At 37.8% G+C, this 25,225-nt stretch overlaps 1 protein-coding gene across 9 annotated transcripts in view; it reads left to right on the top strand.

Annotated features, from left to right (window-relative positions):
* The window catches only part of otofa (otoferlin a), an 88,071-nt gene that overhangs the window by 38,481 nt on the left and 24,365 nt on the right, over positions 1–25,225 (top strand). For all 9 annotated transcript variants that reach the window (XM_063494602.1, XM_063494607.1, XM_063494600.1 and 6 more), the window contains exons 6-20: positions 10,966–11,036; positions 11,286–11,412; positions 12,971–13,025; positions 14,163–14,294; positions 16,556–16,618; positions 16,924–17,008; positions 17,181–17,340; positions 17,550–17,736; positions 19,097–19,283; positions 19,800–20,023; positions 20,651–20,759; positions 20,856–21,039; positions 21,246–21,366; positions 21,955–22,055; positions 23,623–23,713. In XM_063494602.1, the coding sequence (XP_063350672.1) occupies positions 10,966–11,036; positions 11,286–11,412; positions 12,971–13,025; positions 14,163–14,294; positions 16,556–16,618; positions 16,924–17,008; positions 17,181–17,340; positions 17,550–17,736; positions 19,097–19,283; positions 19,800–20,023; positions 20,651–20,759; positions 20,856–21,039; positions 21,246–21,366; positions 21,955–22,055; positions 23,623–23,713 (1,897 nt within the window). The remainder of the gene's footprint in view (positions 1–10,965; positions 11,037–11,285; positions 11,413–12,970; positions 13,026–14,162; positions 14,295–16,555; positions 16,619–16,923; positions 17,009–17,180; positions 17,341–17,549; positions 17,737–19,096; positions 19,284–19,799; positions 20,024–20,650; positions 20,760–20,855; positions 21,040–21,245; positions 21,367–21,954; positions 22,056–23,622; positions 23,714–25,225) is intronic.

The raw sequence follows: 25,225 nt of genomic DNA, 5'->3' as shown, positions 1-25,225 counted from the left end.
AAAAGTTTGTGTGTAGCTTGCTTTTGTGCTCAAGTATTTGTCTGTTAATACTGAACACCTACGTTTACATTGTCTTACAGTATCAAATTGCTTGGAAACAGGGTTTCCAGCCTGAGGACAATGAGAAGAGTTGAATAGAAGTTATAGAGCATCCCATGAGTGTTATATAAGAAAGGAAGACTTTGGATATTGCTCAGAAAACAGAAATGAAAATACTGCTGTAGAAAAATAGTGTAAAAGAATTTAGTAGAAGCGGGAAGAAATTTGTGATCAAATTTTTAACCAATAAACTGTGTGTGAATTTGTGCTACACATGCTTCAGTTTCGTTGCTGAGGTTGCTACAAGCTGTCAGTCAGACCTTGTAATGAGGTGTCGAAAGGCTTTTTGTCTTGGGGGAGAAAAGGTGAATGAGTTCCTGAGAAAGCCCAGACAAAAAGTTCAGCTCTAAACTGCTGCAAAATAGTGTGGCAGGATTGTAGGAGGATTTTTAATAGCTTTGCCACTTCTCATCCAAACCTATTAGTTCCTGAGTTACCGGCTGCTAAGTTTCTCTATGGTTGAGATGTTTTCAGAATTAAAATTCCCAAAGATATTTCACTGTGTCTTGAATTCTGATGCTCCAAAGCCGCTGTTAATTGTCCTTACTGTGGTAATGAAGTGTGGATGTGCAGGAGATGATAACCTGGAATGAGCCTCTCATTCCTGGAGAGTGGAGGAGGATTAGGAGGAGGAGATGGAGAATGTCATTAGCAGTTAAGCTTTAACAATGATGCTCGATTTATTTTATTTTTTTTTAAGTTTTTAAGTTTGCAGCTCTGTGTTTGTCATTTTTAACCAACTTTTAGGGCAAATATTTCACATCTCACACCTCAGTAATTGTTAGTTGTTTTTCCCAGGTATTAATTATTAGCATTTCAGAACTTAAAAGGATTTTTATTAGCTGCAGCTAGATTGAGACTTTAAATGCAGCACAATCTAATGTGAGTTACATTTAAAAAGCAGGAATTCAATTTCCTGTTCTGAGCTTAATTGTGGAAGAACAAACATGATCCTGCACAGCGCTCAACCCACTGGTGCCTATTTCTGTTATATCAGCTGTAGCCTAAAGGTCATGTATTCCTCGTACACGGGGGTTTGTTGTTCAGTGGGGATGGAATTTCATCTTTACATCTTTCCAGCACTTCTGTAAATGACAAATTGGATAGTGAAGGTATATGATTTCCTCTTCGTCCCCTTAAGTTGGTACAGTACTGCTGCCACCTCTTCCTATCTCTCTACAAAGTCTCTGGGCCTGCAGGGTGATTTATGGCAGCACCCATAAAGCACTGCATGCTATCTGCAACACAACAATAAGCCAGCTTTTTAGGGGTTTTGTTATTTCTAAAAGGTAAATCAAGTTCTCTGAGTTTCATTTAAGCAAATGTGTTGTTTAGAGCACGAGTAAGGAGCAGAGCAGATTTTAGGATAGATTTGATTCTCCAGCTGTCTCCACAATACACATGAGGTTTACTTTGTTATCTGTTACTTGACCAAACACCTTGTGATTAGTAAAATAACTACAAATTGCATGCTGGTTGGCTTGATCAGTGGAGTAAGTTTATTAAGAGACTGTGAATAACTTTTTTTTCCTCTGCTTTGTTTTGACTTGTTTTATACTTTTTCTTCGGGCACCAGAAACTACGTTGTGGTATTTAGATAAATTTATGCACTACATGCTGTTTAGTTAAGGTAAGGAAAAGATTGTGATTTTGGTTAAAATGTGCCTTATAAGTCTGAATATTAAAAAAAAGACTGACCCAATGCATGTGAAAGTAGGAATCCTTGAAATGCATCCATATGTGAAAGTTATGGAATAAGTGACCAGTGTCACTGCTGCCTAAACGCAGTGCATGAGGCACAGATCACAAAAAATACAATTAGAAAATAAAATAAAATAAAATGAGATCTACAGACATCAAAACTTGGAAATAAAAGACCAGAACCCTAGTGCAAAGGGCTAACAGAGCATTTTCTTCCTGTTGAAATAATGTTGAAATTCATAGATTAATTGGTATTGCCCCACAGAAACAAATAGCTGTAAATTTTCATTGTGTTTATTCAGGTAGTTTGAATATGCACGCGCCATTTGCACAACATCACCCTCCTGTCTTCGTTCCCACTGCGGCAAAAGGTAATTTGTTCAAGCAAGCGTTAATTTACTTGTGTTTTATTAATATTATCTGGTCTACTTGATTTATTTCACCAGTGTAAATTGCAGCATCCTTAAAGACAGCCATGTTGTCACACAGCTGTGATCTATCCTCATATTGTGTGCCAGTGTTGTGTGATCTCCTATCTCACTGGTCGCTGTGTCTTTAGGTCTGCTCACAACATCACTGACTCCCTGAGGAAACATTCATTAGAGCAGACATGTCTGCTAATACAAAAATCTGGTCTTCAGTATGCATATAATCATCTTTTTCTGCCTTCTTTATTTGCGTAGGAACCTAAAAGGAGTGCTTGCCTTAGTCCTGTTGATTGATCAGGCTTTTTCTAAGTCGTGATTAGATGTATAACTAACTGCCATCCCCCTAATTCTCACCTGATTGTAGTTACACTGGTACAGCTTACCCACTACACTTTCCGCTCTTGTGTTGCACAATAATCGATGAATGCTCTATTAATAACAAGGTGAATTATTAAGTCTACTTATAGGTCTTAGTCTTTATCAATTCCATTAGTTATTCAGGATCAATTTTACTTACATAACCTAATAAAAAAAACTTACATAACCTTCCTGTTGTACTCTGGTCAATTATAAAAAATTTTAAAAAGCTATGAAACAAAGAGCATGATTTAATAAGAGCACAAAATAAATTTAGGCAACACCTACAAATAGATGAAGTTATTTTCTCTGTGGCTGTGCTCCATCACAACACAAATGGCTGGCATCAGTCAGGACATCCCTGGAGAACTGAGGCACTTAGCTAATCTAACTGCATGCAACACTGTCAGGGCTATTTACTTTTTTTGTTGTTTCAATTAGGCATACACGGACACAGAGAGTGCCCCTTTTGTTTTCAGTCATTTGAAGCGGCTACCTCTATTAATGAAATGGAAATTTAAATGGGAAAGTGAATGAACAAGGGAATTATTACAAGGGGGGAAATGACGCAGAAGCAAGGAGCTTCTTCGCTTCATGATTTAGCACTTTTTTAAAGTACATTTATAATATCAGTGTTTAACCAAGTAACTAGGCAGACAGATTGAAATCCCTGTGGTTGATTTTGTAAAAGCATTTATTTCCCCAACAAGTGCAATTTCAGAATCTTGGTTTAAACACAATATTTCATACAGCATAACATAAGATTTGAGCTCCAAGAGAATTTCAAATGATGACAGCATAAAAGGAATAAAAATGCTATAGATATATTGTCGCCCGTGGCCTCTAAGCATGCTGCAGTGTCTTTAATCTTAGTGTTATTGATACCAGATTGTTTTTAAAACTGCCAAACTAGTTTGGGTCTTTTTGGCCTCCTTCTTTAGTAAAGTCCCTGGGAGGGAATTTGCAAAGTGTAGCACGAGGGGGTGGGGGGTTAAAGAATCTGTTGATTTTAAACAGTTAGAGGTGTTATTTTTCCTTTGTTTATTTATAAAGTCTTTCTAGTTTGATTTTTTCTTTAGTTGGTTGCACTCTATACATGACACATTAGATCACAGATGTGAAGGAAGGACCGGACTGTCAGCCTTCTGAACAATTTATTCTGCCTCTACCTCACAGTCAGCCCTCACACATAGAGTTCAAACAACCCTTTATTCTGACAATGTATTTCAAAATGAGCGATAGCAGAAAAGTGTATATTTAGAGATTTGTGTTCTAGACTCACAGTCATTTCTGTTAAATACTATGTGGTCTGTGCTGCTAAAAAGAGTGTAACACATTTTTCTTGTAATCCCAGCCATTTAAAACACACGTGTTGGTGAACAGCAACTTTTCTGTATTTTCACTTCAAACTAACATGGCATTTCTGACTTATTTTAGGTGTTAGATACTGCCAGATGCACTGTTCTGGCACACACACACACACACACACTGTAAACTTGCGATTGTACACTGTTGTCAGCAAAAACCTTCAGATCAGTGAATCAGAACATTGCCGCCACACTGCAATCACAGATAAAGTTTCCAAAGTCCTGCTTTCTTAAAAGATTAGTGACGAGCGATGTAAAAATCCAGAGGCTGGTTTGTCTTATCTATCAAATTAAATGTAAACTGTAACTTATCAGTTGAGGAACCTTGCAAAGAAAGTTACCACATAAAAATGAGAAATATTAAGGAAAACATCTTGTAATATTCTCCTGTATCAGTCTGGGGTTCAAATGTTGCATTTTCAAGTCAAAGAGTAACTTTAATGCAATGTTTTAACTGAATGATATTTTTTTTCTCTTCACCCTTTCGCTTGTGTGTTTCCTTCTGTTGTGACAGATGCTAAATTGCAGCCGTTGCAATTTAAATCTTTGGCATTACTTGTTTCTTTTCATGCACTGATATCCTCTTGAGGGATTGCAGCTCTCATCTCTGCTGTTTTGTTTTGCTGTGCTTTGCACTGGCTCTTATCTTCAGCCTCTGTGATAGCGCTGGTGTGTAAATTTGAACTTCTTTTTTTTTGTCTCCCGATGCTGTGTCTTTTTGTTTTCTTTTTTTGTTCAAAGCCCTGATGAAGGAGCAGATTACAATGATGACATAAAGACATCCCAGTTTTTTGGGGTTTTTTTGCATGTGTTTAATCCAGACAGGGGTTGTAAAGTTGTACGCCATAAAGAAGCTAAGGTTACCATTATTATTTTTTATGTCTTTAGACATAAAAAGAACCAAAATCCACTCTAGAATCAGCAGGTAAGGCAGATAAAAGTCAAACTTAAGTAAAACTGAAAGATGGCGCAAAGTGAATTTAGTGTTATGGGAGGTCGTCCAGCAGTGGTCCAGCAAAACTCACATAATGACAAAGAGATAAAGGGACAATTCTCCTCATTCAGCTAGCCGATACAGGAAGTGACCAGGAAAATTAAACTAAGAAACACAAGAAGAGAACTAAAGAAGAATGTGGCAGACCACCACAATTGCATAAAACAAAATGTTTTCCTTTAAACATCAGTGGGAACATCCAAAACTCCTCAGCACAGCCTGAATTAAACTTTACTACTATCCAGAGATTTTCTTTTCCAGCCCAGTTGGTGCAATAAAAAATATGAAGAAATAATTAAATAAAAATGCTATTTTTGGAGTGTATATTAAAATTTTAAATGTGATGAATGTTCCTACAAAAAATGCTATTGTGTACTATACATTCTAATACCCCTGCCCTTAATTTCAGTTTCCTCAGCACTTTTTATTTTCTTCTTTTTGTTTGAGTTTTCAGTTTGTGTTATGGGTAACATCTTCCTTCTTGATGCAGACACAGTTTTAAATAATAGACCTGTGATTTTTTTTTTTAAGTTTTGTTTGCTGTAAATAGGCCACCAAGACTCAGAGGACTTTGTTGTGTAGGCAGGCTTTAAACTTGCATGAGAATTTAACTATGTGACTCTAATGGGGATTAAGTTATAAGCAAACATTTACTAGATCATGCATGCAAAGAATATCATTTAAGCAAATGAAGTGAGAACACAATGCACTTGACAAGATCTGTCTAAATCATGGGGATGATAGGAAAACAAACATTATCAATCAAATTAGAAAGCTAAAAAACAAAACAGTGCTTAATAGCCAAGGAAAGAAATCAAGTGTAGAGAACTAGAGAGTGAAAGTGAAAATGGAGCACTGTTCAATAAGGTTTCAGGATAGAGTTCTTATTATCTCAGTTTCATTCCCTCGCAGTGTTATCAGGTAGTGCTGATCTTTGTCTGGCTCAGGTCCCAGGGATCCTGGGAGAAATGTGCATCCAATCCAATTCATGTGAGAAAGAAAGAAGAGATATATATGGAGGGAATCTTTGTGAGCCCCTTTCAGCAGAACTCCCAGAGCAGAACTGACAGTATATGTTAGTTAAATATTAATTATTCCTGGGATATTTTCTGTCTTTACTTTATTTATTTGTTTTCATGTGAACTGAAGTTAAAACACATGAGAAAACATACAGATGGATAGATTTAACTGTTCAGCTATTACTGTCTGGAGGAAACTGTGAGAGAGTATTGGATTAACCTCAGCAAACTCAGAAATCTAACAAATGTAATACTCATGATTTAACTGAACGGTATTAAATGATTCATAAATACACACTCACAAAGCTATGTTGTTATGCTTCCATGTTGTTTACAACAAATTTTCACCCTAATATCCTGAACGTGACACCAGAAGATAAGACTCATCAGATCAAGCAATGCTTTTCCAATCTTCTGTTGTCCAGTTTTGGTGAGCCTGTGTGAAGTGTAGTCTCAGTTTCCTGCTTTAAGCTGACAGAAATGGCATTCGCTGTGGTTTCGCCCAGAGAACCACCGTGCACTGGATATTTTGTCTTTTTTTCTCTTCTCTGCAAATGCCTAATCACCTGTACTTTTCCACCAGCTAACATTACAGGAGTAATAGCAAGTTATAACATACAATTCTTTGGCTTGTAATATTAGAAGCACTTAGTAGAAAGACTATTTAAAGAAAGTGGAAATAGCCACCTTGGTGTGACCTGTCTTGAGCTTCAGGTTTGGCATTTTACCATCACAAACTTGTTTTTTATTTATTTTTTTTACATAGAAAATACTATACTTGGATAAGATGCTAGACAGAAACAAGAAGTGGATCTGACAGAGAATGTAAGAACTCTAATCATGCCTAACGTTATCAGTCCTGCTCTAGTGAATGGTTTACTTTGTGATCATCCATCCAACCATTTATTTTCTTCCACTTATCCAGTTTTGGGTCACGGGGGACACTTGAGCCTGTCGCAGCTGTCATAGACGTGGATGCGCTACACCCTGGACAGATCACCAGACTAAAAACAGGGCTAACACATAGCGACAGATTGCCATTCATGCTGCTTTTATGCCTAGTAAAAATTTAGATCACCAATTAACCTAACAACATGCATGTCTTTGAAATATGAAGTTGGATTACCTCGAGAGTAAGCCTGAGGGGAACATGCAAACTCCACACAGAAAGGCTCCAAGCCAGAGGCCCATAGCAAGAAACAAGTCCATTTTATACAGTCTATCTTTCGGGAGCACTCTCAAGTTGCAGTTCTGAAAAACAAACGCAGACAGAAAGCCGACTATAATCAAAGTCAGTATATTATTCTTGTGTTTTAGAGTAATACCATTGTTTGTCACTTATGAATACCAAGCAGGGGACACTGATGTGAGAGCAGATCAGTTCAGTGAGAAAAATACGCATAAGCCCAGAGCATAATCATCCAAACCAAGCCAGTGTAATTTGTTCACTAATGGCTGAGGGTATACTATGCAGTGACCTAAATCCTGACTGAAAAATAGTTTATATAACCATATAACTGTCTGTTATCCAGAAACTTCTGAATTTTACATGACAGTTATTCATTTTATCAGAACAAACATTGTATAAGTTAGATAGCTTGAAATGCTTTGCTTACAAATAATGTTTAAATCAAGCTGTTAGTGAATAACTTCAGTTTGTTCATTGATCTTTACTGCAATTTAAATGTGTAAGTAGAGGGTTTATGGTTGTGTATATATCAATGAGTTCTACTCACTCTCCTCAGATATACAGCACAGTTTAAGCGTGCATGTACACATGTCTTTATGCTCCTTTGGCTTTAAAGTATGCAAAAGCTGTGCTCTTCATACATTAGTGGGCTTGTTCTCGTTATATCTACTAATCTTGAATACACATCGCTCCGCATTCTGGGTGTTTACTTGTGTGTTGGGTTTGACTGCAGTGTAACTAGAGCAATAGGTTTTTTGCAGATCAAAGGAAACAAGGAGAGACGTGCAACATGATCTTCAGCTTCTCGACAAGTCCCCCCTTCTCTCTGTTTTCTTTTAAAGTTTGATGTGTTGTGACTTTTTACTTGCTTACTTTCAAAGCTACGAGTGAATTTGCATATTTTTATTTCTGTAATTGGAAACACTTGGTTGTAAAGTTTCCCTGCCACCTACTCAAATCTTTGAAGGTTACATTTCATAACTAATTCAATAAAGAAGGACTACTCATTAAAAAAAGGTGAAAAAACAACATCCATTGGTCTTATTTTAAACTTAGAGCCTCTTGCTGAAAATACTTGTCTCTGATGATTTTTTCTTTTTTATTTGACTCATAAAAGGAAAAAAAAAAGTGAAGGGTGTGACGTCAAATGTATGAAGCGTCCATTTCTTTCCCCTTTTTCCTGTATTACATCACAGTTAGCTTTATCATCAATGTCAGCACTGGCCATTAGTTTAATAATCTGACCTGTGCACAGTGTCCTCTTGCAACATTCATATAAGGCAGGCTCAATCCATGCAGCAGAAATTGAGAGTCATCAGAGCAGGCAATGTTTCTCCAATCTAATATTGTCCCATTCTGATGAGCCCGTGTGAATTCTAGCCCGGTTTCCTGTTATTAGCTGCCTGAAGTGGCACCCGGAGAGGGCTTCTGCTCCTGCAGTCCATCTGCTTCAAAGTTCAAAGTGTTGTGCTTTCAGAGATGCTCTTCTGTGTACCTCTGTTGTAAAGAGTGGTTATTTGAGTTACTGTTGCCTTCCATTTAGCTTAAAGCAGTCTGGCCATGCTTCTCTGACCTCTGATATCAACAAGGCATTTTTACCCACTGCCATTCACTATATATTTTCTATTTTTTGGTTAATTCTCTGAAAACCCCAGTAGATCAGCAGCTACTCCTTCTGGCACCAACAACTATGCCATGTTCAAAGTCACTTAAATCACCTTTCTTCCCCATTATGTTGCTCAGTTTGAACCTCAGCAGGCCATCTTGGCCATGCTGAGGTTACCTAAATGCATTAACTTGCTGTCATGTGATTGGCTGTTCAGATATTTGTGTTATTAGGCAGTTGAAAAGCTACAATATCACATTAATTTCATGAGAGTTTGTTATGAGCTCTGGAGACTCTCGTTGTATTTGTACAAGGATCTTCCCGTCTACAAATATCTACAAAACCCATCATCCTTTCTCTCCTCTACCTCCTGTCTTTGTATATCTGAACATGTCCCTCCAACTCTCTCTCTCTCTCTCTCTCTTTCCCTTTCCCTCATCCTCTCATCTGTCCAGCTACCATTTGCCAGGCTGGTCTGTTTTTTCTGCACCTCACAGATATAGTATATGGGAATATAGTTTATAATAGAAAGAAGCTTCAGGTGGATTGATTTGCCCTCCTTGGAGCTGAGTAGCATCAGTGTTTTTCATATGGTATGTATAAGAATTACTTTTGTCACATTATTATATTGCAGTAATGTGTCCTGAGACTATAAGGAGAACAACAAATAGGTTAGACTACTGAAATACTCTTTTTTTGAAGAATAACTGTGAATGCAACTAATGTTCGATGTTAATTGCGTTATTAAACTGGTATTTCAGTTAGCTGATGAGGCTTAAAATTCAGCCCAAAATGTTAACATATTTAATTTTTGTCAGGGTCCGTGGGTCTTGGAAAAATTTTATTCTTTTGTTTGTAAAGATCATTTGTTTTCTTTTTCTTTTTTTTCCTTTAATGGATGTTTTTCTGGTTGGTTTCTTTATATTTGCTAGTTTCATATTCTCACATAGTTCTGTCCATGGTTATAGTTTGGTTTATATTTAACTCCTTGAGTTCCTGTGTAATCCTGCTTCATGTCATCCTGCATGGTTATGTGTTTGCTTCCTCTGTGTTCCCAGCATTTTCAGCCTTAGGCATGTTTCAGTTTTCCAGTATTTCTGTGAATGGCAGCATTAAAGCTGATATTTTCAGTTATACCTGTTTCCTGAGTCCTGCATTTGGGTCCACAAACCTGCCTGCCACACAGCTGACACCTGACTGCTTGCAATCTTGTAGCACTGAAAGAGAGCTGGAGAAGCTGGGTCTAGCTTCATAAACCATTTAGCGAATAATAATTTAGCACAATTGACTACTTGATTAATCTTTTTACACATTAATATACAGTTCAGCACTTTTAATTTAAAGTAACTTATCAAGTAGGAAAAATATGGTTAAACTTTGCCTCAGGGACATGACGCAGATTGAGAAACCTAAAAGTAGAATCTTAAGCATAAATGGCCATTTTCACTGTTAATTGGAGGCTTTTATGCATTTTTAGTGGGTATTTCTCAGTATATTCTGACTTTTATCAGGAATTTATAGACTTTTAAACCACCATGGGCTATGAACCTATCATATGAGATGTCTTAAACTTCAACTTTTCCATATTCCATGAAATGAGGCTGAACTGTTTTAAAATAACGAGGTAAAGATCAAAGCAAAAGTTGAACTCTGATACACCCGGCTCTCACTGCTTGAGGCAACAAAAGGAAAACCCTCCTATTCATTAATTTTCTGACATGTATCCATATCCGCAGCAAATTAGACAGCCACACTCATTCTTAATTATTAAGGCCCCTCATTTGTCGATCCGCTGATGACATCACAAGCTCTTTGTTGTTGCAGTGATATGTGATCCAGATAATATCGATGTGGAGACACTTGATACTCTTGTTTTGTGATTGAGGGTCTGGAGAATTGTTTGGTGGTGATCAGGGGGATTAAAGCAACAGGAATTGAATGTCCAGCCAGTTTCAAAGATGTCTGTGAGGTATGGACAACTTTATGGTGTTGAATTACATTTTGAGGGTGCACACAAGCCAGTAGTGGAGTTTTTGCTGGAGTTAAGTTCAGGTTTTAATGTTAACCCACCTCTCCTTATGTTACAACTCAAAGTGACAAGTTTGAAGTTCAGGATGGATCGGCAGTGAATCAGACACTTCATTACCATGATATCACTTCCGTCTTATCGCTCCTCTTTTTCATTGTTTTGTTCACCTTCACTAGAGCAGGGAAGGGAGTTTTCTCAGCCATGAAGCTCGGAAAGATCAAGAGCTCTAGAGACGACCACAAGAAAGGTAAAACACTCCACAAAACAAGACCTATTTAAGTTACTGAAATTAGAAACTGAAGATTATTTTCTGATCTGAAATTACTTATTATTTATAATTAGTTAGCAATACAAACGTTTGATAGTTGTCTATAGGCTTAAAAGTGGTGTAAGCAGTATGTAGTTGAAAATAATGGCGATCTAAAGTGCCCATCATGTTTTATTTGGTAATTGTGTGTTTTTTTTCTTTGTTTTTTTTTTCCAATTATTCTTGCAGATGAGCCAGCAGTCCTGGACATGGAGGACTTGGACAAGAAAGCAATGCGTCTTGCTGGTATGCTGGAACCAGACACCATCTCTTTGGCCTCTGTCACGGCTGTCACCACAGACGTCTCCAATAAAAGGTCTTATACAGTAACGCATGCACACATCACAAGGCACAGCATTAAAATATAAGCAGACCTAGAGGCAGATTTCACAACCTGAAAGTTACAGTATCTCATAAAACTAGGTTATCTGTGTGGTGTAATGTAGTGTGGAATCCTGAAACAAGCAGAAACTGCTGGAATCTGTTCTTTCAAAGGCACACCCACAAGCTACTAAAAGCTATTAAAAATGCTTGACTTTAAACTTTTATGAAGGCAGGCTTGTGTAAAATGAAGAAGTTCAGTCTGTATTTTCAGAGAGAGCTACCTAGATCTACCAAAACATCTTCAGTTGATGTAATGTTAATCTGTTTTACAGTCTGATTAGAAAAGAAAATATATGGAGGTCTGAAACCGCTAATGTACAGGCACTCAAAGAAAGAGTTGGGAACTCCAGGCCTCAAGGGCCAGTGTCCTAAAGGCTTTAAAAATATCACCCTGGGACAACACACCTGAATCAAATGATTAGCTCATTACCAGCCCTCTGGAGAACTTCAAGACATGTTGAGGAGGTAATTTAGCCATTTAAATGAGCTGTGTTAGATCAAGGACACATCCAAAATCTGCAGGACACCAGCCTGGAGTTGCCCACCCCTGCTCTAGAGAAAACAGTGGTTGAAGACTGCAGTTCAACCAAAATTATTGCAGCCTTGTTGCCTTTGAAATGATCTACAATCATTTGGCATTTTTAAATTAATTTTAGTGCATCAAGATGGCAAAAAACAGGAATAAGATAGAGTTAGTCTGCTATCAGTTTGTGATTAAATGCTGCCATGTTAGCACTTGTATGAAATCTATTTGTGATAATACAGTGATTAACTGTGATAAATCATCCAAAATCGCAAATCTACATGCACAGAAATTCCAATTACAATCCACAACCTCAATAATATGAAACAGAAATTCAGAATAATTTCTCCACAAATACTGATATTGGTACTGCAGGACAGTGACTGCAAAATGGCATAGCAACATGAACCTTACTTTTATGCAAGAATATAACCATGATACAACCAGTTGGCTGCCAATTAGCAACTAGCTGAGTCAAGTCCCTTGTTGCAAAGAGATGAATCACAAACAAGTTGCACTTATCAGCACACAACAACTCAGACTGACTGCAAAGTGTTGGCATTCTGCCTTTATTTATAAATTAGGTGTCAATTGTTTGCAAACCCAATGCCAATATGTCTGAAAGTGACTGCAACTGTTTGGAGACAGGTTGCCTCCCCCCTAGGCAACCACTTTGAAGGTGTCGCCAAACAGTTGAAAGTTTTGTGTCCTCAACTTCTCGGTGGCCATTTAATTGCCACAACTGTACGCAGATGGTTGTGGAATGCAAAAAAATGTAATGCAACCGCCAATTTTTCCTGGACACAAAGAAGTTGTCATTTTGTTTTCATTCTGCTGTGACTGAGCCATTTGCAGTTAAATAAGCTAAAGCTAGTTGCACAGTTTTAAATATACATACACAAGCAGACTATGTTTAAGATTCAAACTTCAAATTCAATTTGTTTCATGATTATGTTGATTTCTTCAGGTCAAAGCCAGATATCAAAATGGAACCAAGCTCTGGACGACCAGTGGATTATCAGGTGAGTTTTTGCATGTAGATGTGGGGTTGAAAGCCAGTCTTTGTAACCACCTCTATCTACTTGATTTCCTGTATTTTTGGCCTCAAGTTTGTTTTGTTTTGTCTTTTTTTAATTAAGCGTATTTTCTCTTTCTCAGGCTGGTTAAACTCAAAGCAACTCTCACATTTGTGTGCATCAGATCTAAATGGCATCTGGGGGCCATTAAATTACCCATATATAAAGAGGAAGGAGATGGCTTACCTAACAGCTACCTTAACTTTTCTTCAAAGTTTAAAAGACCTTGGAGCAACTGTGGGCTACAGGCCAGCTAATTAACACGTCCACTCTCATTCTCTCCTTTTAATATCAGGTCATCTCACTGCAGGCAGTTAGCTTTTAGCACAAAAGGTGAAAGCAGAGCAGCCTAGCTGGCTACTTTCTATCTTTAAAAAGGCTATAGACAAAATAACACGTTGTATCGCATTTATTGCAAAATTTAAAAATTATAGTTTACTTTCAAAGGGATTGTGCCCAGTTGCATGTGCACTATTAATATGTCCACTGATATTGTATATGTACTTTACAGTCACAGCTGTTAACCTACTATGACCAACCGCTCTGAATTTATTCATCATTACATCAACAAACACATAAACAGAACAGTGTAACTACACCGCAGTGATAGAACATGGCCTATTTTCATGACCTATTTAAATTAAAAAACAGAATACTTTTATACACCAGTTTTTAATCCTGGTGTAATCATGAGCAGCAGACTGTCTCTCCTTTTTTTTTTGTTTCGCTTGGTTTCTCTTCATCAAGCAAAGACTAATTAAACCAGAGGGATACTTGAATGTGGAAACCTTCAGCTGGGATCTAGTCTGTCCATAAGCAGCTACATTACCTCAGCCTGGGGAGATGTTCGAGTAAAACAATAGTCTAAACTACTGCGCTCTGACAAAAGCCCTCGCAGCTTTTCATCATTAGTTTCTGAAAGATGGGTCTGGATTGTTTTTTTATGAATTGTTCTCATGATAATTACTGAACGGTTGAATTATTTATAATGAGACCGTTGCTGTTTTTTAACTCACTATTGGAAGAAGAGCAGCTTGTTTAAAGTTTCAGAGTCAGATCTGATGCATTAATGTCTCTCATCAGATAAGCATCACGGTGATCGAGGCCAGACAGCTAATAGGCCTCAACATGGACCCTGTGGTGTGTGTGGAGATTGGAGATGACAAGAAGTACACATCTATGAAGGAGTCCACCAACTGTCCATACTACAACGAGGTGAGACAGTTCAAGCTTTTAAAATGTAATTTGCGAGCTTTCTCCTTAAAGTCACAAATCTGTGCATGTTTATCGTCTGACTCCTATCAGTTCTGTGGACCACTTACTTTTGTGTCTTTCAGTTCACTGTTTTGGTTTTCAGGAAACAATTCTATTTTTTTCCAATGCAAAAAAAGAACAACAACAACTGGACATATGGGTAAAGCTAGGCAAAGCTAGTGAGAACAGTTGTTTCTCAAAATGAAGTCATCAGTCAGCTACAACCCTGAACTTCATTAATATGCAAAGAACTGTAGAGGATGGGAGTAGTGTTCTCTTTGATAGTGTAATGCTGCAATGATTTATTGACTAGTGTACAATGCACTAAATTGGAGCGTATTAGTAGCAATTGTAAGGTGGTAAGGACTGTGCAGAGCTCAGCCTCTTAGTTGTGCCCTGCAGGGGGTGAAAGTGACAGTCTGTTATCGATTGTCTGAGGATCCCCTATCAAGAGACAAACTGTAAACCAGAGTAATCACGATAATAGTGCTTTAAGCGTTCTGTCTTTGTGTCAAAACTGCTTCAGTTCCAGCTTGTTCTGCATCTGTGCTATTTCAGATAGCGGTACATTTCTCTGCAGTAAGATTCCTAAATTGGCTGCAGTGGGAAAATTAATCAAAGTCATCAATAATTTTAAGCAATAATTATGAGAAACACATGATTTGGGAAAAAAATCAACTAGCTTAATAGACACATTATAACTAGAAGTCATTGTATCTTGTTAGTGGTAGAATAAAGTAACATATGTACACTCACCAGACACTTTATTAGGTACACCTTCCTATAACTTGGTTGGACCCCCTTTTACTTCAGAACTCCCTTAATTAGATACGACAGTGTGCTTTGAGCATTCCTCACAGATTTTGGTCCATATTGACATGATAGCACCACATAGTTTCTGTAGATTTGTTGGTTGCATATCCGTGAAACAAATCTCCTGTCAAATCACATCCTCTTTGCTCTAGATTAAGATCTGGTGAATGTGGAGGCCATTTGAGTGCAATGAACTCATTTTCTGTTCAAGAAACTAGTTGAGGTGATTTGAGGTATGGACATGCATTGCCCAGCTAGAAGCAGCATGGTCATGCCAAGAAGATATCACCCATACCACTACAGCACCACCAGCTGACTGAAGCTTTGATACAAAGCAGGATGGATCCATGTTTTACGTTGTTAAGGCCAGATTTTGAGTTTACTATTTGAATGTTGCTCCTGTAAATGAGACTCATCAGACCAGAAAGCATTTTTACAATCTTCGGTTGTCTCATTTCGGTGAGTTGGTACGAATTGTAACCTCAGTTTCCTGTTCTTAGATGACAGGAGTGCCACACAGTCTGGCCTTCTGCTGTTGTTACCCATCTGCTTCAAGGTTCAAAGTCCTGTGTTTTCAGAGTTCCTCTTCTGCATTGCTTGGTTGTTTGGCAGTAGTGACCACTGCTCCCTTTTGATGCTTTTCTTATATTTTACACTATATTGAAGCATAATATTTTGTTAGAAAGCTGTCAATTTGACTTTGTTGTTGTGGGGAGGTGATGGTGATGGGGAGTACTTTAGGAAAGTTGCCTCTCTTTATATACAGAAGAAAAAACAGGTCTGTTATCAGCTCAAAACACAAATTGCGGTTAGGAATAACCTGCCCACTACAAGAGAAGAAGAATGAAAAAGACCGCAAAGACTGTGGGTGATGTAGGGGAATGAGGCTATGTTGCTTTGTTAGGAGAGGCAACCACTGTATTTTAATCCACCCATGCATGCCTGCAGCAGAGTCAGTGGGCTACAGTCCAGCACAGCATAATTGTCTTTGCAGGAAGAGAATAACTGCCCCACATTAGTGTGGGCAAACAAACACTAACTGCTCATGTAAAATCACACATGCTAGAACAAGAAATAAATCTCACAAATAGTCCTTGGTGTGTATGTGCAGGTTACTAGTTAATTATCCATCCTGAAATAAAACAACAGCAGAAAGCAGCAGATCTCCCATCAAAGTGGCCTGATAATGCGAGGATCACGTCCACATGGCTTCTCTCTTTCCCACACTTCCTTAGTTAATTTCTGAATTGATGTTTTCTTAACTTCAAAGTTATCTAGAAACAACTGCCTGACACATTTTACTCCAACACCAAATCTGAAAGAACGATGTGTTTTCCTACAATCATTACTACAAACGAGGGCATGAGTAACTGCATGTTAATGAGAAACCTTTTTTTTTTACTCTGCAGTATTTTGTCTTTGATTTCCACGTCCCTCCTCACGTCATGTTTGACAAGATCATCAAGCTTTCAGTAAGTAATTTATACCACAATGTGTCCACACTTGAGTGCGTCTGAATAGACTGTTACCATACCCTCTTTCTTACAGGTTATGGTATATGAGCTGTAAATATTACATTGTTAGTTCACAAGAGAAAATGTAATAGCCCCATTGGACAGCAGGTTGTATAAGCCAAGGCTGAAACTGTTCATGCTTTATAAGGTGTAAAATATGTAAAACATTATGCACCCCAGCCCCCAGATTTTTATAGATTATTATAGTCTCATAGCTTATTGCCTTATACACATTATTATTTTTTTCCTTTTTGTCTAATTAGGTTATTCATTCCAAGAACCTTTTACGGAGTGGGACCTTGGTAGGAACCTTCAAAATGGATGTTGGGACTGTTTACTTTCAACCTGGTAAACTCCAAGCAGTAGTTCTGCTTTCATGCTTTTATTTGCATTCATGTAATACTTTCCATTTTCAAATATCAATTTACTAAATGATTTTTTTTTTATTCTGATGTTGTAAAGTGAAAATGAGCTGATAAATGCTGTTAGCGACTAACTGATGGATTGACATCTGTCTCAGAACACCAGTTCTACCATAAATGGGCCATCCTGTCTGATCCTGATGACATCACAGCAGGATGTAAAGGATATATAAAGTGTGACATCGCTGTGGTCGGAAAGGGTGACAACATCAAGACTCCACACAAAGCCAATGAGACTGATGAAGATGACGTAGAGGGGTAATGGGCTGTCACTGATTAGGAATACTGTCATCAAGCGAAATCTGCAGCATACATGAAAATCTGTTAAATATCTCAGATTTACTAACACATGTTCTGAATTAATCCCAAGTATTTCATATGCTTGTTACATGAAATTATCTCAAATGCAGACAGTAACTCCACAGGCTTGCCTCTGGATGTTGTTTTGCTATTACCCTGTCCTCTAGAAATCTCCTGCTGCCAGAAGGCATCCCAGCAGAGAGGCAATGGGCGAGGTTTTATGTAAAGATCTTCCGTGCAGAGGGACTTCCTAAAATGAACACAAGCATCATGGCTAATGTGAAAAAGGCCTTCATAGGAGAGAACCGAGATTTGGTGGACCCCTATGTTCAAGTGCACTTTGCTGGGCAGAAGGTAATATAAGGTTTAAAGGCTTGAAGTAGTTAGATTATTAATTACTGCATTCATATTTATGTAGGCGCTTTAGCCATAGTTTAGTTAAGCACCCAGGAAGAGTTTGTGGTTAATTTTAATATTTCTGGACCGTGTGGTACTCAGAAGTTTAGATTAGCTCCTTTTGTAGAAATGTTGTTCATTAAATCTCTAGAATATAAAATAAATCAGATTTAAACCATGTTCATAGTAGTTTAAGCCGTAAGTAAGTACGTCTTTCCACTAACGGTGTGCCATTACTTCTTTTAGCCTAAAAGTGAGCATGAATGAGTTTATGTTCAAATCAATGTTTATTTTAAAAGGGACAATACATATTATCATCATGTAAATATGGGACATTTAAACATACAGGCTAATTTTCATCTTCAGTTCCTAGCAAGCTGATGGCAAAAAAAACATACGATGACAAAAACATTAAAAATTAAAATGACTTATAAAACCTCACAATGACAAACATACAAGATATTATTATTATTATTATCTGCTCACTATCACTGGAACACATTGTTTTCTCTTTGTGAGATATGCAATTGTGAGATATGCAATTATGCAATTAATTATAAGGTATGAGAAACTGAACTGTGATAATGTTTTAATTATAACATTTTTCCAATTTAGCTTTAGCATGAAAGAACTATTTGCAGTTTCTGTAGAGCGATATTTTCAAAATATTTTTGAGTTACTGAAGCAGGTTGAAGCAGGTTGTCAGCATTTACTTGCAGTGATTCAAAAAAATTGCCTTGGACTACACATGTATGAGCATCATATGCATAAGCTTACACTTAAAACAAAATGTCAGGTAGCTGGCTCCAAAACTGCCAGCTACCTGACATTTTGCTTCAATTTTGAGACTTGGAGATTGCCAACTGGGTATTAGTTGCTGAATTCATTACTTCTGTAGTGCCAATCATTCACTGACACAAAGGCTCCCTAAAATGATTTCAGTGTAAGTCACGGAGATTAGAACCCACAGCATTTATTCCAACTGCAAAGACACCTACTGTATTTTGTGCACTGTGTTTTATATTGAACATGCTCTTAAGAAATCTCAAGGAACCAATTGAAGAGAAAACCAAACTACTATATACTATATATATATACTATATGCCTCAGTAAGTCACATTTAATCAAATGAAAAAAATGTGAGCGTGAGCATTTAAACATTTAACAATATTTGATGTTGCAGAATGGAGACTCTATAATGTCTTCTTTAAAGTCTACATTATTAAACTGGCACGCCTATAACTATATAATGCTATGACTGACCAAAGGTGTTTTTTTTTCTCTGTGATTCTGTTATAATTCCTTTTCCTTTCTCCAGGGAAAGACTTCAGTCCAGAAAAGCAGTTATGAACCAATATGGAACGAGCAGATCATCTTCACCGAGCTGTTCCCTCCTCTCTGCAAAAGGATAAAGGTCCAAATAAGGGACTCAGATAAAGTCAATGATGTTGCCATAGGAACCCATTTCATTGACCTACGCAAGATATCAAATGATGGTGATAAAGGTGGGTCAAAACGTAGTTTTTCTTACCAACATTGATTATCTGCCAAGTACTTTAATTATTCTGCCATGCTAGTGTCTATCTGTATTTTACTAAATGTACTAATTAGTGTGGTAGATTGTGTATTGAGCCATATGACGTGCCTGACCTTCTGCTAATGTCTGTAAGAAATGACTTGTCTGACATTCAAATTAACTTGCTGCACATGCTGAACCAAAGGAGAGATGCAGTGGACTGAAGAGCATATTGCAGCCCAAGACAGGAACTGCACAGAACTGCATAGCCAAGGCACAAGTGCAAAAACCACAAATGCTGCAACAGTAAAGCAAAAAAAAAAAAAAAAAAAAAATCCCATGAATGCAAAAATCCAGCAAACAGATCTAAACTGAATTTGTTTTGTTTTTTTCCCCCAGATTTAATTAAAAAAAAAATACTTATTTGATAATAAAAATTAGGGCTTCCGCACCATCATTCTGTTTGAGCCCATAATAAAAGATATCATTCCTTTACTTTGCTCAGGTTTCTTGCCTACTATGGGTCCAGCCTGGGTCAATATGTATGGTTCCACCCGTCAGTACACTTTAATGGATGAGCATCAGGACCTGAACGACGGACTCGGAGAAGGGGTGTCCTTCAGAGCCCGTCTCCTGCTTTCTGTTGCTGTGGAGATCCTGGACACCACTTCACCTGAGATCATCAGCTCCACTGAGGTTCAGGTGGAGTCTGTTTCCAACATCTCAGAGGTGAGATAGACCTGAGATGGTGGTGCTGTGTAGCTTTATGGTGTATTTGTGAAGACAGCCACGCGTAAGAGGAAACAAAAGCATTAGATTTGTTGCTTTGAAGCTCTGTTGTTCATATTTTCCTCTTTATTCATGCTCAGCTGAGAAAATCGTTTAACCCAACTTCAAACATTAAACATGAAATCATGTTTTAGTCATTATTTGTGATCATGTGGGAAAAGGTTTTGGTTTGGGGTTCTGAACAGGATGCTAATAACTAACATTGAAGCTTAATGGCATAAGAATATCAACGTGAGTCTTCCAGGACTCCATTAGCGAGATAAATTGGACTGGACTGGCTGCTGCAGGGCTACCTAAAAAGCATAGTGACGAACAGCTGCAAATAATACTGTTTTTTAAGTGTAATGATTAATAATTTTTTGATATTTTTTAATAACAACCACATGAATGGATAACAAGGAAAGGGCAGAAAATTGGAACATAAAATCAAAGTGCCTCAGCAAGTCAGAAGGGAGACATGCAGTTTTTATGTCTGTTGTAAATTGCAGCTGATTATCTGGATGCACTGGATTAATTGGATGCACTTTGCTCTAGTAAAATGTTTACTGTCTTTTTTACCCCCATCAGAGTGCTACAGGAAAAATAGAAGAGTTCTTCCTCTTTGGTTCCTTCCTGGAGGCCACCATGATCGACAGGAAGATTGGCGACAAACCGATCAGTTTTGAAATCACGATAGGTAAAAAATAAATTGAAAAATGTACTGATTTGTTGTGTTAATATTGACCTGAAAAGTCAATAGCTGCTGTAACTACCTGGATTGATCATTTAACAGGTAACTATGGTAACCAGATAGATGGCGTGAGCAAACCGTCATCAAAGAAGAAAAAGAAAGACGGAGAAAATGAAGAAGAGGAAAGTGAGCTGATCCAGAACTCCAGTGAGGATGAGGCGGATGAGGATGGAGACCTCGTATCAGTGTCCTCAACTCCTCCCATGAAGCCCGTCATCACTGACAGGTTAGGGGTGAGAGGTCACAGATCAGAAAACAATTTAATTATTTTGCTGTTATTAGATTTGTTTCAGTTAGCCAAAAAAATGTATGCCTTGCTCAGTAGCGAACTGTTATAGACTGTATCATTTTTAGTAATATAATGAAATTTAACTAACAAGTATTGCCTGTAATAAATACAAGTTAATTAACAGTCCTGTTCAATCATTACAGGAACTACTTCCATCTTCCCTACTTTGAAAAGAAGCCATGCATCTACATCAAGAGCTGGTGGCAGGACCAGAGAAGACGACTTTACAATTCCAACATGATGGATAAAATTGCAGACAAACTGGTTAGTGTACATCTTTATGGCACAAAATCATTCTAATAATCTGTAGCAGCCAAGCTAAACACTGAAGTATGATGTTTAGTGGTGGTTAGCACCTTCGCTTCACATCAAGAAGATCCCGGGTTTGAATCCAGTCTGGAACCTTTCTGTGTGGAGTTTGTATGTTCTCCCTGTGTCTGTGTGATCTTCTCTTCCTCCCAAAGACAGTCCAAAGAGTCCAAAGACATCCACGGGGTCATGTTAATTTGTGTTTCTAAACTGACTGTAGGTGTGAATGTGAGTGTAAATGATTGTTTGTCTGTCTGTCTTAGGGTTAGACTCCCCTGCGACCCTTATTTGTAGATAGAACATAAGATAGAACAAAACTATCTCCAAATTTGCAAAATTTCCAAAAGATGCTCTCTTTGTCTGCAATTTTCACACTTTGTGAAGCCGTTGATTGAGTCAAATGTGACCCTAGGGTGGCCAGTTGTGGTCCGCTGGTTTAAGATATTATTTGTTATAGATGTAATAGATGTTTTGAATGTGTGAATGTATGAGTAATAACAATTTGACTTGTCCTAAGCTTCGGTACTGTTTGTGTTTGGACAGGAAGAGGGTTTAAATGATGTTCAGGAGATTATTAAGACTGAGAAGGCATTTCCAGAGCGTAGACTCAGGGGAGTGCTGGAGGAGCTCAGCGTCGGCTGCAGGTGAGCTGCATAATAATGATCATTTCTCATGGTTGCATATCAAAGCTACATACAATTAGCATTCAAACAGCAAGAAAGACAGAAAGCTACCTCTGCTACCTTCATGAAGCAGCACTCAGCAGTTAAGTAAGTTATTAAACATGTCATGGTAAAAGGAACCAGCATTGGTTTTTTTCTTTATGTTCTTTCAGTAGATTTCGAAACTATTTGAATTAATCAGGGTGCTACGGGTGCTTGAAATCCTTGAAAATGCTTGAATTTTAATATTGTCTTTTCAAGGTTTGAAAAGTCTAACTATCTGATTGAATAGTTTTCTTATCAGATAGAGAAATAAAATGAGTCGCAAAATGTAAAAGCAAAATTTCTCCGCCTGGGCTGCCTTGCACCTGTCTGTTTCAATGTGTGACCCCGGCCCTCCCCCTAACAGTTGGGGATGAGTGCGCTAACATACCTGGAGATTGCTGTTTTAATGAGTGTTTGATGGAAAATGACAATGGCGGAGTTTGCGCACTCCAGATGAATAATAGGTGAGTCCTAGTAAATAATTTTCCAGTCCAAACTATTTTTTGGAGTTGCATAAATAATTTGTTATTTGATGCAGAACACCTGATTGTTCTGTAAATAGTTTTAAATGGTTATATAAAAAACGTCTGAGCCTTGGCTGCATTTTTAGGTAAGTATAACATATAACTTTGTTGTTTGCAAAACCTGTGCATATTTTTTAAAAATGTACAATTTCTATTTGCATTTCAAGTTATGATAATGATTCATTAAACATGTTTGTGGTTTTTACAGTAAAAAATATAACTTTTTTCTACTCTTATTTTAAATTTTGTCTGATTAGATCAGTTGCGCTTATACAGTATGTCAAAATGAGAAAATAACAGATTGGCAAGATAAACAGTTTTTAAAGGTGAAACATAGAGGCCAAATCAAAAGTAGTCAAAAAGGGTCAATTATACCCTGGACCCCAGAGGATTAAAGGCTAAAAGCAAATGTCTGTCTCCTATTTTTTGTGTCATACAGGAAAGAAGCATCAATATCTGATAAGAAGACTTATTTCTTTTTTGTTTTTTTCAACAGGAGATGAATATCTCTAACAGGTTGATTTGTTCACATTTTCACATCTTAATTTTTAAGTGAAATGTGCATTTTGAGTTTATACTCTATATGCATATAAGGCAACCATTTCCTTTTGCAGTATTTTTGTGTGGTACGATTTTCTATGTCTTAACAAAAGGGGAACAAAAGGTGTTGAAGTTCACCTTTTATTTTTCACATGGTCTTACTGAGGTGATGCGAATTGAAACATGCATTCTTTCTTTTTTTTGGCGGGGTGGTAAATGTGCTGGAAAAGCTTGAAAAGTCACCTTGAAAGTGCTTAAAAGGTGCTTGAATTTTACCCTGAAAAAGGCGTATGAACCCTGATTAATAAACCATTAATAGTTTAATAACTCACCACTTGCACATATAACGACTGTAGAATCACAGAAGAGTAATACTGCAGAATCTAATTTTATATACAGTGTTAAGCCTGTCGAGTGTGTGTGTTTTCTTTTGTTTCCAGTCGGTTTGTGTGTCTGGCTAACAAGGATGTGAACCAAGCAGGCAGAACCAAACTCGATCGAGAGAGACTCAAGTCCTGCATGAGAGAGATGGTATGATCCATGTTTCCGTGATGCCACGAATGGTAGAGGGGAAGTTGAAGTTGTAGCTAATTAATTGCTAATCTCTTTGTAAACATTATGGACTTGATATTAAGGCCAAACAAGAAAATTAATTTCTGAAATACATTATCACTGCCTTATGATAATTGAGTGCAACACATCTGTGTGCCTTTGCAACATTACCAACACCATCACAGTCTCTCTGGTTCAGTGTTCGTATTTGTCTGTGATGCAACTTTTATTTGTTTCAAGAGGAAATGCAACAAGAATGCAAAGTGTTCAGAAAGAAAACAGAGCAGTAAACAGTGGTTTAGAGGTGGAAGGAGAGAGGGTTGTAGTATGAATAGTTTCTCATATTCGATGCTTCTAAACAATGTGCACTTATATATATTTACTTTTATTTGTCATATTTTAAAAATACCAAAGATGAATACAAACTTAAATTGTTTGTGGAAAAAAACTGATGGCAATTCATACACTTTATGTTCAATTCGATTCAGTTTTATTTGTATAGTGCCATTTTACAACAATATTCCCCACAAGGTGCTTTATAGTGTAAAGTAGAGATACTACAGTTGTCACAGTCTGGCTGGGGCAGACTGTATGTGTTTGCAAAAAGAGGACTCAAACGCAGACCAGAAACTGAACGTGACGTGGATTTAACAAAGAACAAGCCGTTTATTGTGGCTAGCAAAAAGGTACAAACAAAAGGGCATTGGTGAAACAAACAATAACCTAAACTGGGTGAACTAAAACTAAACATGAAAAACCTTAAACATGAACATGGATACCTGGAGTTGAGATGTGGATGAGCAGACGACCTGACAAGGAATGACTGAAAGCACACGGACTAAATACACACAGGAGGATAATGAGGGAAGTGGGAACACATGGAGAAACAGCTGACACACATGAACATAACGACCTCAGTGGAAGAGTAAAACTAAACACTAAGGACACAGGAACACAAGATCTCTTCAAAATAAAACAGGAAACATGAGACAGAGACCTGACAACATAAGACTCACAGGCATGAAACACATGAAGGGCAAGGGAGACCTCACAGGGGATGGAAGACACAAGGGGAATCTAATAACAAATGAACGTAGGAAACCTAATAAGCTTAAACATACACTATAAACATCAAAAGAACTAAAACTCAAAACACTGGGTCATAAGACCCAGGATCGTGACAGAGCCCCCCCTTCAAGGGCGGATTCCAGACGCCCTAAACCAGGAAAAACAAAACCAAACCAAAAGCAACCCACCCAGGGCGGGCGGCGGGGGTCCAGGATGGAGGGCCAGAAACAAAGCCACAAAAACAAAACGTCCATCAAAAGCACAGGAGCGCAGTTCATAACTCCTCAGGGAGCCGACCCGGCGGGTGACGGTCCAGAAACCTATAGTTCATTAGATCAGGGGGCCGGCTCAGAGGCCGACGGCACAGGAGGTCATGGTTAAACAGTTCCGGGGGCCGACCGTGCGGACGGCAACGTGGACACA

The sequence above is a fragment of the Pelmatolapia mariae genome, linkage group LG15 (assembly GCF_036321145.2).
Source record: "Pelmatolapia mariae isolate MD_Pm_ZW linkage group LG15, Pm_UMD_F_2, whole genome shotgun sequence".
Lineage (NCBI taxonomy): Eukaryota > Metazoa > Chordata > Actinopteri > Cichliformes > Cichlidae > Pelmatolapia > Pelmatolapia mariae.
The sequence above is the reverse complement of the archived record's forward strand: the minus strand, read 5'-3'. Positions and strand labels throughout refer to the sequence as shown.